General features: G+C 32.3%; 1 protein-coding gene across 11 annotated transcripts in view; it reads left to right on the top strand.

Annotated features, from left to right (window-relative positions):
- The window catches only part of ST18 (ST18 C2H2C-type zinc finger transcription factor), a 349,790-nt gene that overhangs the window by 312,998 nt on the left and 24,318 nt on the right, over positions 1 to 12,474 (top strand). For all 11 annotated transcript variants that reach the window (XM_007487130.3, XM_007487129.3, XM_056823905.1 and 8 more), the window contains 5 exons: positions 237 to 299; positions 1,112 to 1,180; positions 5,800 to 5,862; positions 5,965 to 6,045; positions 8,388 to 8,609. In XM_007487130.3, the coding sequence (XP_007487192.1) occupies positions 237 to 299; positions 1,112 to 1,180; positions 5,800 to 5,862; positions 5,965 to 6,045; positions 8,388 to 8,609 (498 nt within the window). The remainder of the gene's footprint in view (positions 1 to 236; positions 300 to 1,111; positions 1,181 to 5,799; positions 5,863 to 5,964; positions 6,046 to 8,387; positions 8,610 to 12,474) is intronic.

Here is a 12,474-nt window from a genome sequence, read left to right as displayed (position 1 = left end):
TACTGAGTTTGCTATTGGTTCTTGTATGACCCTTAGCATTCTCTGCAAAAATCTAGTTACGAGCACACCAAATTTTGGTCTTCTTTAGTCACTGAGTAGCAAAGAAATGAGTCATGATAATAAACTGAGTCCACCTATTTTTGAATTAAGGATCCTTCAATGCTCAGCAAAGAAGGTAAATGACACATATAACCCTTTGAAATGTATTCTTTGATTATCTTTTTTTTTTCACCCAGCTGTCCAACTCCTGGATGTGATGGAAGTGGGCACGTAACAGGAAATTATGCTTCACACCGCAGGTACCTAATAACAGGAAATGACAGTATAGCTGATGGTATTAAATCATCTCTCATCTTCTACTCTCCTTACAGTAGTCATTCTCATTCATGTTAGCAAGATACTATTGGAAATAAAAGCAGAGGCCAGTGAACTTGGTTAGCTGTGAGGGTTCTTTTTTTAATACTGAGTATTTTGTCATTGTGTGGTTTATAAACAACTCATCTTCATTTAAAATATTTTCTGTCTCTTTGAACCACGTTATAAACTAGTTGAGTATTTGATCTCCTTATATCTTACTCTTTTGTGTTAATTTTAAAGGATTAAAATAGAACTCTAGAAGACAAAGGAATTTACATTTCAGTAAATCACTTACCACATAGGCTACATTATCCACCAAATAACCTATCAAGGCCAAAAGAAAAAACACAGCTGATCTTTAGAAACCGTATTTTGTCTTTCTATTGCAACTCAATACAGATAGAGATCTTTGGGTAGACAGATGGAAAATATTAAAATCTCTAGATAGAGACATCATGATGGACAGAGAAGAACATAGTCACAGGCTTTTAGAGCCTAGAGAGGATTATTTAATTCAACCTCCTTTTTAATAGCAGGGAGAGAGATCTGAAGTCCAAAGGGATTAACTGATTTGCCCTAGATCACAATAGCTAGTTAATGGCAAAGCTCAGAAAAGAACCCGGGTCTCCTAACACCCAGTCAAGTATACTTTCCATTGCCTCTTTAATGGAAAAGTATAAATAATATAGTTGATATGAGTAAATTTTTACTATTTTCAGATTTAGTGTGTTCACAAAATTTGTTTCTTCTTCAGTGTATCTGGATGCCCTTTGGCTGATAAGACACTAAAATCCCTTATGGCTGCCAACTCTCAGGAGCTTAAGTAAGTATAATTTGAAGGTGAATAATTATAATGTGAATGGAAATAAGCAGATTTTTGAAAGAAAATAAAAAAGAAATTAAATATCATACATTTTTATAACCAAGCTTGACTCCAAAGAAGAGATATTCCTTTCTTTTCAGAGGTGAGGGACCATAGATGTAGAAAATGGCTTTTAATGTCCTGTTTGGTGAATGCATTGTTTACTTTTGCTGAATTGGGATCTTTTTCTCAATCATTTTTATTCTTTTTTATAAGGAATGGCTCTCCAAGAAGGAGATTGTGAGAGGCTTATCTATATTTAGAAATGAAAATTATGTAAGGACAAGACATCAATATAATTTTAAACTTAAAAAAGAAAGGAAATGCATGATTGTTATCCAGCCACTTCTTGCTTTTATTCCCAATTAGATGCTGACATAATCACTAATGAGTAAATGAGTTCAAATTAAATTAAAAACAGAGCAATGTTTCACTAAAAATACGATTACAAAGTCAAAGTTATTTGATAGATTTACTTGTTTTGAGAAGGTTTTTTAAATAATGATGTAAATCACAGAGTTGTTGTGTTAAAATATGAGAATTTTTCTATTTAATTTCAGTTTCATATATTGAACTGGTCTTATTGTAGTATGTATGTGTATGCATATATGTATATATGTGTATGTATATATGTGTATGTATATATATCGACATGTATACCATATATACAAAGAAATAATTCTCATTCTCTAAATCGAAGTAAATAATGCTATACTTTGAAACTTTGATACAGAAGTTTCCAAAATGTGGTCTTGGGACACCTAGGAGTCCCCAAGTACCTTCCAGGGTGGTTGAGAAGTAAAAACTATTTTCATTGTACTATTAATATGTTTTCATTTCTAATATAGTAATAGTCTTAAATCCTTGCCTTCTGTCTCCTACAACTTTTAGAATATTTTTTCCATATTTACACGATCCATGATTTCTCCTACCTCTCTTCCCTCCCTCCTCCCAGAGCTGACAAGCAATTCCACTGGGTTATACATGTATCATTGTTCAAAACCTATTTCCATGTTATTCATATTTGCAACAGAGTGATCTTTTAACATCAAAACCTCAATCCTATTCCCATCAAACCATGTGATGTCATGTGTTTTTCTTCTGCCTTTCTGTTCCCACAGTTCTTTCTCTGGATGTGGATAGCATTCTTTCTTATAAGTTCCTCTGGATTGTCCTGGGTCATTGCATTGCTGCTAGCACAAAAGTCTATTACATTCAATTATGCCACAGTGTATCAGTCTCTGTGTACAATGTTCTCTTGGTTCTGCTCCTTTCACTCTGCATCAATTCCTAGAGGTCGTTCCAGTTCACATGGAATTCCTCCAGTTCATCATTCCTTTCAGCACAATAGTATTCCATCACCAACATATACCACAATTTGTTCAGCCATTCCCCAGCTGAAAGGCATCCTTTCATTTTCCAATTTTTTGCCACCACAAAGTGTGGCTAGAAATATTTTTGTACAGGCATTTTCTTTATTATTTCTTTGGCGTACAAACCCAGCAGTGGTACATCTGGATCAAAGGGCAGACATCTTTTAGAGCCCTTTGGGCATAGTTCCAAATTACACTCTAGAATGGGTGGATTAATTCACAACTCCACCAGCAGTGTATTAGTGTCCCAATTTTGCCACTTCCACTCCAACATTTTTCACTTTCCTTTGCTGTCATATCAACCAATCTGCTAAGTGTGAGGTGGTACCTCAGAGTTGTTTCTATTTGCATTTTTCTAATCAAGAGGGATTTAGAACACTTTTTATGTGGTTATTGATAGTTTTGATTTCTTCATGCGAAAACTTCTTATTCATATCCCTTGACCATTTGTTGATTAGGAAATGGCTTGATTTTTTAAAAATTTGACTTAGTTCCTTAGAGATTTGGAAAATTAGACCTTTGTCAGAGTTTTATTATAAAAAAATTTTCCCAGTTTGTTGCTTTCCTTCTAATTTTGGTTGCATAGGTTTTGTTTGTACAAAAACTTTTTATTTGATATAATCAAAAGTCATTCATTTTACATTTTGTAATGTTCTCTATGTCTTGCTTAATCTTAAATCCCTTCCTTTCCCACAGATCTGACAGTATACTATTCTATGTTCACCTAATTTCTTTATGATTTCACTATTTATGAAGTCATTTACCCATTTTAAATTTATCTTGGTATAGGGTATAAGATATTGATCTAAACCTAATTTTTCCCATAGTGTTTTCAAATTTTCCCAGCAATTTTTGTCAAAGAGTGATTTCTTGTCCCCAGAGCTGGGGTCTTTGGGTTTATCAAACACTAGCTTGCTGAGGTCATTTACCCCTAGTATATGCCCTTCTATATCTTAGCCAGTACCATATTGTTTTGATGACCACTGTTCTATAGTACAGTTTAAGATCTGATACTGCTAAGGTGCCTTCCTTCACATTTTTTTATTATTTCCCTTGATATTCTTGATCTTTTGTTCTTCCAAATGAACATTGTTATGATTTTTTCTAATTCTATAAAAAAGTTTCTCAGTAGATTGATAGGCATGGCACTGAATAAGTAAATTAATTTGGGAAAAATCATCATTTTTATTTATTAGCTCATCCTCCTCATGAGAAATTCTTCATATTTTTAAAAGCCCAATTATTGCAACATGTTTTTTCAAGTATTAGATCTAAACATAAACTTTAAAATATATGAAGACATTGGTAATATATGAATTAAGAAGTCCTTATTCCTATAATCTTTTGTTTATATGCTTTATACCACAATGTAATCTCCAGATATTCCCAAAACAAGAACAAATTCAGATATACTGTTGGCCATATTGGTTTTTCAAAGAGGACCCCAAAGCAAGGTTATTTGACACAGATGTTCCTATAATTACAACATGCTAGTAAACCACTATTTTAGTAAAATCACAATAAGAGACTAGCATTAGTAGCCTTTCCTGTGAAATAGAATAAAGATGCCCCAAAATAGTTGGCTTTGGACATGTTGCAGGTTTTCTAGCATAAGATGATTGGACTTTGATTGTTTGAATGCTGCTTTGATATTATATCCTCAAAAAATAATATTTCTCCAAAGGGAGTCCAAATCCTTCCAAAGAGATAGTCAAATTCTGCTTTGGAAAAGATTTGATGTTAGTATCAGATCTGATTGGTATTCCTGTGAAAATGTAAAAGCCTAAATATTAAAAGAAAAGAGGCTGGACTCGTCATCCTTTGTGTTCTGAAATAATCTGAAATATCTGAAATAATCAAAGGAAAAGAATGCCTTATTTAAAAAAAAAACAGAAATAGCAGTAGCATCCCTGTTCACCAGAGTGATCAGGACGGGTATATGAGTGGGGTTAGAGATGATATAGGAAAAATGTGGGGAAAGGGAATGGCAGGAAAGACTAAAGGAAACAGGGATTAAATAAATACTTTTACTAACTTCTAGATTTTGGCACTTTTTGATCAGAGTAACAAAAGCCTATCTTTTCTTACATAGGCTAGAGGCCTTTTCTTCATCTTTCACCCTCCTCAAACACATGTAAATGGTTGAATCCCTCCAGTGTTTATTATAGAATATTTCAGAACTGCCACTTAACTTAGTGCCAAGAGGTACATTTACACAGGTTTATTTTTTATCAGGGTGCTGAGTTTAATGAGACACTATAGCCAGGGCCTTTGAAATAATTAATATACTCTGTCTATAGTAGAGCCTCAGAAGATACACAAACAGATTTTGAAAACGTTATTGCTTGAAGTATTCAGATCTTGCGTGTGTGGCTGTCATTCAGAGAAGTGCAGCTTCAATGATAGCTTAATTTCCATAGAGCTTTACCTATTTTATCTTATTTGTTATGAGGCAGAAAGTACAAGTATAATTATTTGTATCTATTTTTTGTATCAGGAAACTGAGGTTTGGAGCAGTAAAGGGATTTGTTTTTGCTCATAAAGTTAATAACTAAAGTATAGTCAAAACTGATTTAAAAACTAAAATAAAAATTTAGGACTTCAATTTCAATGTATTTTCTACTATATAAACCATTTCTTTGGAATTTGTGTGTTTTTAATAAAATTATTTTTCAATAATACATGTAAAACCCAGTGGAATGGTTTGTCAGTTCTGGGAGCAGGGAGCAAAAAGGGGAAAGAGAGAAAATAAATCATGTAACCATGGGAAAATATTCTAAACCAATAAAAAAAATAAAATAAAATAATTAACTTTTATGAAAACCACTTACTAACTTTGAGTAACATGTCTATCTCAGTTCACAGACACTTTTTTATTTTGAAATGTATATTATGTGACTTAGTGGACAGAATGCTGGCCTAGCCAGGAGGACCTGGGTTCAAAACAGGCCTCAGATACTTCCCAAGTATATGACTCTGGGCAAGTCATTTAACCCTGATTGCCTAGCCCTTACCACTCTTTTGTCCTAAAATCAATACTAAAGCAGAGCATGAGAATTTTTTTAAAAGTATATTATGAAGAGTAAAAATTAATCAGGAATTAATTTTGTTTAACAATAAGAGTTTTATTGCTACATTAGATAAAAACTTATTTATCTGCTTTAATTCCATCTTAACAAAAACATTGTTCCCTTTTGTATGTTCCAGGTGCCCAACCCCTGGTTGCGATGGTTCAGGACATGTGACTGGAAATTATGCTTCCCACAGAAGGTAAGATTGATTCTTTTGGGGAGAAAAGAAAGTCATAGTGTCTACCACTAAGCAAAAGCAATGAAATTATTCTTTTTTTTTTCTCTTGGGTACACATTTCAGTTTGTCTGGCTGCCCCCGGGCCAGGAAAGGTGGTGTCAAAGTAACTCCTACTAAGGAAGATAAAGAAGATCCTGAACTTAAGTAAGTACAGTGGTTATGGTCAAAGGAGCATTTTAATGAATGTTTTGCCTCACGGTATGTCCTTTTAAGGTTGCAGCCTTTAAAGGAAAGTGACAAGAAAATGGTCTGCACTTTCAGCAGGGATATAATTGAAGACTATGTAAAATATTGGGGAAAAAATTTTAATCTGTCAAAACATCTAATGAATATACCTAAAATTCAAGTAAACTAGAGTTTCTTTTTTTCAGTGTTGTTTTGCAAAAAATCTTATCATGCCAACAACATTTACAAAATTCTTTAATAATAAAGAAAAATGTGGTCTTCAGATTGTTATTTTTGCTTATTTTAAAATAAGGTAGCATTGTAGAATTGTCATTTTACCATAAATATCACAACACTTTTTCCTGGGGTTTAGGATTTGCCAAAAGAGAAATTCTAAATCTAATTCCATTTTCTTAAAAGAGCCCCAAATGATAGACTTTAAAGGTGACATATATGTTTGAATTAAAAATGTTTCCTTCATAACATTGCATTAACTTCAATTCCCTGATTGTCTCATTTTCCATAACACCATGTCATTAAAATAGAAGAGACTTGCAAAGGGAGAGTAAGTAGAAAAAGTCATTGAGATGCCATCAAAAGACAGAGATTTGTACAAAAGCATTTTCTCTTGAAAAATAGCCTTTGCCTCTTCTGTTTAACCCATTCTGAACCATGTCACTCACATTTCATTTTCCTCTGTTTCATTCTCTTCCAGAATTTATTTCTATTTTGCTTTTGTCTTTATTCCATTAATTTGCAACTGCCTCATTGATAATAATATCAAAATTCCCTTTATCTACTATTTTCCTCAGCTTGGAATGAACAGGTTATATCACAAACAAGCTCATCAATGATTCTGTAACGTAATCTCAGTTCTCATAGCATTTCCTATTTCCAAATATTTGTGATTCACCATTCCCCATGTTCCCTAGACCCATGTCATTGCTTTGAAACAAAGAGCAATTTAGTCAAAAATAGAGTACCAAATTTTAGGGTTCAGTATGAAAAGGTGGGACAAAAGTCCCCAAACAACTGAAGAATACAAGGTTCTCTCCACCATTTGTAATTGTTGAGGCAAAGAAAGAGGAAGCATACTGTAGTGGAAAGGGTGTTCTCTTTGAGGTCAGAAGAAGTGACTATAATATTTATTAGTTGTATAAACCTAATCAAGTGACTCAACCTCTCTAGGCTAGTTTCTTATCTGTAAAATGTAAATAATTGTGTTACCTACTTCCTGGGGTACTTTTTGCAAAGCACTCTGAAAATCTTAAAATATAAATTATTATTATTTTATTTTTGATAAATAAATAGGTTTGGATATCTTTAGTGCTTTTAGTATATTGTAAGACAATGATGATAATAATAACTGACCTTCATATGGTGCTTGATGATTTATAAAATTATATACATGTGTATAATATGTTTATACATATATATAGAAATATTGATATAAAATAATTTTATCTTCATAAGAACTCCAGAAGATAGGTGCTATTATTATCTCCATTTGATAAATAAGAAAACTGAGGCAGACAGAGGTTAAGTGACTTATCTTGGGTCATAAAACTAGTTATGTAAAGCTGAATTGAACACAGGTCTTCCTGACTGCAAGTGTTCTATCCATGGCATCATCTAGCAACCTACTGTACTACTTGTCTGCCTAGAACAAATTAAAGTATATAACATAGCAAAATTATGAGTCTATTCATGGGAAAGATGATTGTACAAAAGAAATACATAATACATTTTTCCATATACCTTTATCCAGGAGTTGCACAACATCTTTATTTATATCCCCCAATAACCCCAGATGTAGATCAGTCATCATTTTATAGAAAATTAAATTTAATGGAAAAATTATAGAATTCTATACTGTTACCTAGTCAAACACTGGTGATTTGGGTTTGGAACTCAGTTTTCTCTGATTTCTGGGAAACAAATCCACTTTCTAATCACTCTTTTTTTATTTCTTATTGATATAAATGAAAATTTCTTTTCTCTTGGGTAGAAAAAAAAAATCTTCATTTTAAGAAGTTATTCAAAAGCAAGGAAAAGTGCTAATCCTGGTACTACTGTTCATCACCGAAGTGACAGTAAGCAAGTCTTTCACTTCTGTGGTCCTCAGTTTCTTCTTCTGTAATATGAGGATGAGTGTAGCATATGGTCCCTTCCTACTCTGACATTTTATAAGTCCATTAGATGCTGTGATCTTACTTATCCCTCCTGAATCCTTTCCCAGTAAGTTATGTTCACACTTAAAAAAAATTGGTTTAATTACTACTAGTCCTTTAGAAAGAATTATCTTTGTTTCATTTTTCCAGATGTCCTGTGTTAGGATGTGATGGTCAAGGTCACATATCAGGTAAATACACTTCCCATCGCACTGCTTCTGGTTGTCCTCTGGCTGCCAAAAGACAGAAGGAGAATCCTCTCAATGGGTCCTCGTTATCCTGGAAATTGAACAAACAAGAGCTGCCACATTGTCCCCTGCCAGGCTGCAATGGACTGGGACATGTAAATAATGTTTTTGTCACCCATAGAAGGTATCTATAGTTTTGTTTTCTGTTATTTTTGTCTTTCTTGTTGTTGTTGTTGTTGAACTGCAACTGTATTGCTTGCAAAATAAGAAGGGACTTAAAGTTGAAGACATGGGGAAGTTGGGTATTACACTTGATAGAGCTTCAGGTCCAGAGTCAGGAGGACTTGAGTTCAAATATGACCACAGATACTTCCCAGCTGTGTAACCTTGGGCAAGTCACTTAACTTAATTTTTTAAGTTAGTGACAAAGAATTGCTTGGCAGAGTACCTGGCACGTAGTAAGCACTTAATAAATGCTTGTTGGCTTCATTTAAATGGTCAAGAATTTAAATTTTGGCAAGTATATGATCTCAAAAAAAAAAAAAGAAAGAAAAGCATCATTGCTATTTTTACTTGTTTTTTTTTTCATATTTTCTATTTACCACATATTTTCCACTATCTGCCAGATATATTTTGTCTTTCCTATTTTAAAATTATGTTACTATTTTATATACACAAGGCTTTACTTGCACTAATCAAGTGGAAATGACTTGGCCAACTTCTCTAAAACATTTGTGCAACTGCAAAATTTCACTTTATGCATTTTTCTCATTCTGTCAACCCTGTGAGCTGGCCAACTCACAGGTAAATTGGTTTTGCAGTAGTGAATATGATGGTGGCTCAATAGTTTGTCCTTATAAGAAAGTATGGCAGATCATTATCAGGATGTGAGAAAAGCCAAAATGTTCCTTAATTACATATTTTCATGACTTGTTTCTGTCCTCTCCTGAATGTTATTTGAACTTTTGGTAAGCAACCAATCGATCAATCAATCAAAATTGTTAAACATCTGCTGTGTGCCAGACACTGTGCAAAATGCTTGGGATATAAAATGAGACAAAAGTCAGTTCCTGCGTTCAGTAAGCTTACAATCAAATGGAAGAGACAACATGCAAATAAATGCATATACAAAATAAGCTTTACCCAGGATAAATAGGATACAACAGAGGAGAGGCACTAGAATTAAGAGTTGGGGAAGATTTCCTGTAAAAGATGGTATGTTTCTAACTCCTTAGTGAGAAGGAAATGCTGTTCTCATAAGCTTGTGATCCTGTGATTCTTCTCGAGGGTCAAAAGCACAAGACTGATTAGACGGCATAATAGATAAAATAAGTACTAGACTTGAAATCAGGAAGACCTCCGACATTAACTGATAAAGTCATTTAGCCTCTCTGTGCCTCCATTTCCTCATCTACAAAATGGGGACAATACAGTACCTACCTTACAAGATTATTGAGAAAATCAAAGTTATGTAATATAAATAAAAGGCTTTGCATACATTAAAGCACTACACAAACATTAACTGTTGTTATTATTGTTGTTCTAAATCCAATTGTCTGGTATTACTACGCCTAGGAATATTAGAATGGTTCATTGTGTACAGATATTGATAGAAATCCCAAAAAGAAACCTTAGTGAAAATTTCAGGTGAGCTGTATATAGTAGCATTACAGAAATTTGGCAAAACTCTACCTTTCTAAGCTAAACTAAAATGCTGTGCCAGAAAATGAATCCCTTGTTGATTCAATCTGAAGGAACTGAAATCTACTTATGGAGACTTACTTATGTTACAACTTATGTGTTGTTTTCTTAAACTGTCTTTTGGCAGTTGATTTTCAAATGCTAATTAAATCCTTAATGCCATATATTGTTTTATGTTGAATGTGAATCAACATTCTATGTACAGAAGCAACATTTGACAATCTAGGGTGCTCAGTGTTGTAGTCTGGAAAGCTTGAGGTTTGGGATGTAGAAATATGTTGTGTCTGCACATATTCTATACAAACAAAAACTTACACATTCATAGAGAAGGCTGGAATCAGATTGGCTGATTCCAGAAGGGGGGAAATAGAAATTTCCCATGAGAATCTGAGTCTTGAATATGAACTTTTCCTCATAAAGCTCTATATTTATATCCTGATTGATTATCATGTGAATGTAAATACCATTTGTTTTCAAAACTACTTTTAAAAAATATAGGTAACAACATAAACTAAGCCTGATATTAATATATTATTAGTTCAATGTGAGGCTTTAAAACATTAAATGAATTTTTAGTGTCAAATTCTAGACTCTTCACCTCATGAAAGGAATAATTTTTCAAGACAAATAGTATCCTTAAAACCTATCCTGCAAATATATGAATAATCACTTTACTTTAGAACCAACAAAGCTGTGAGCTAGAGCTATATACACAATATAATGTATATCTCAGAACCCTCTATTAAACAAATTTCCTTGAAACTTCCTAACAAATAATAAATAGGTCTTCCTTTCTAATATATATATATATATGTATATATTTAATGTTTATATAAATACCAGATCCTCTTTCCTTCAGATGTAAAGGCTTTCCTTTAGAAGTGTAAAATATTCCGTCCAAATCAGTTACTCTTTTGTAAGTTAAGTCTGGAGAGCAATGAACTCAATTCTTAAGTTGTGATAAGGTTTTTTATACTTCATTAACTCTTTCAATTCACTATTATACATCTGATAAATAGCAATAATAAAAATTGCACATAATAACAACAATAAAAATAAACTTTAATATACAAACATTAAAAAGACATTGGCTTGAGTCTGGTGATTCTTTCTATAAAAAGATTATTGATATTATTAAAATGATTTAAATAACCCATTTCCTTATTCCAATTGTATATGATTCCACTTAAAAACAAAATTTAATCACCTTTTCAGAAACTCATTCTTTGCATAAAAAAGATCAACTTTTGCTCAAGATGCACAAAAAATCTAATGTCTACAAAAAATTACTTACTCAGCATAGTTATGGGAGTAACCTTAAGAACTGAGAGAATATGTTTCAAAGTTCACTTTTGTTTACAATTTTTGACACTGTGAAGTATACAAAATAAAGATACATGAATTATCCAATTAAAAAATTAAAATTGGATGAAAAATCAGGGATTACCTTATACCAGAGCCTCTTTATTTTTATTACTACTTATTATGCTTCCAGAGGATAAAAATCATTTGTACTCTTTGTGGTATTTGAAACTGGAGGAATTTTTACTTCTATATTAATTTAGATTATCCTAGAGTTTTTTAAAATAAAAAATTTCTATTCACTTTGCATTTCATGACATTTTGCAACCTGAAGTTGGTTAAATTCTAAGTGATGTCCTTTGAAAATGTTTTTCAAATTCTTAATTCATTTAAGTTTACAATTTAACTTTTAAAATATTTATTTGAATAATTATCACTAAATTTAGAAAACACAATTTATAAAAACATTGGGAATTAATAGTTCTAACCAAATAATTATGTGATACCACTTTCAGAGAAAACCTGATTTTGTTTAGTTATGAGATTAAGTAACACTTTTTTCATGATAAAATTTACTGGAAATTGAGGAGTGATTGTCATTTTTGCAAACTATGACAATGAAATTGGAAGATTCATAAACATAACTGTTTTCCAATATATAACAGGCAAAACACCGAGACAATGATGGTAACATCTACAAAGTTCTAGAGTGGTTCACTATATTTTTATGAAATCAGATATTAAATCAAACCTCTAATGTAATAATATTTTATTTTAATTTTGTTTTATGTAATGTTTGGATTTCAATAACTGGAAAAAATGAAACCAGAGTTTGTGTCTGGAGCTGTCAGACACAATCCTGCTCACTGAATTTATTCATAATAAATGTTTTATCCATTACCAGGTTATAGAAAGTCAGCTGACAGCTACTAAATAGTGGCTTGCATGTACATGTACAACTTTTTACTTCTTAACAAAAGAAATAAAACTGTGGGCATATATCAATGTCAGTTCTTTGTAATTGTGTGGTATTCACATGTTAAAAA

Source organism: Monodelphis domestica, chromosome 3, assembly GCF_027887165.1.
Source record: "Monodelphis domestica isolate mMonDom1 chromosome 3, mMonDom1.pri, whole genome shotgun sequence".
Classification (NCBI taxonomy): domain Eukaryota; kingdom Metazoa; phylum Chordata; class Mammalia; order Didelphimorphia; family Didelphidae; genus Monodelphis; species Monodelphis domestica.
The sequence above is the reverse complement of the archived record's forward strand: the minus strand, read 5'-3'. Positions and strand labels throughout refer to the sequence as shown.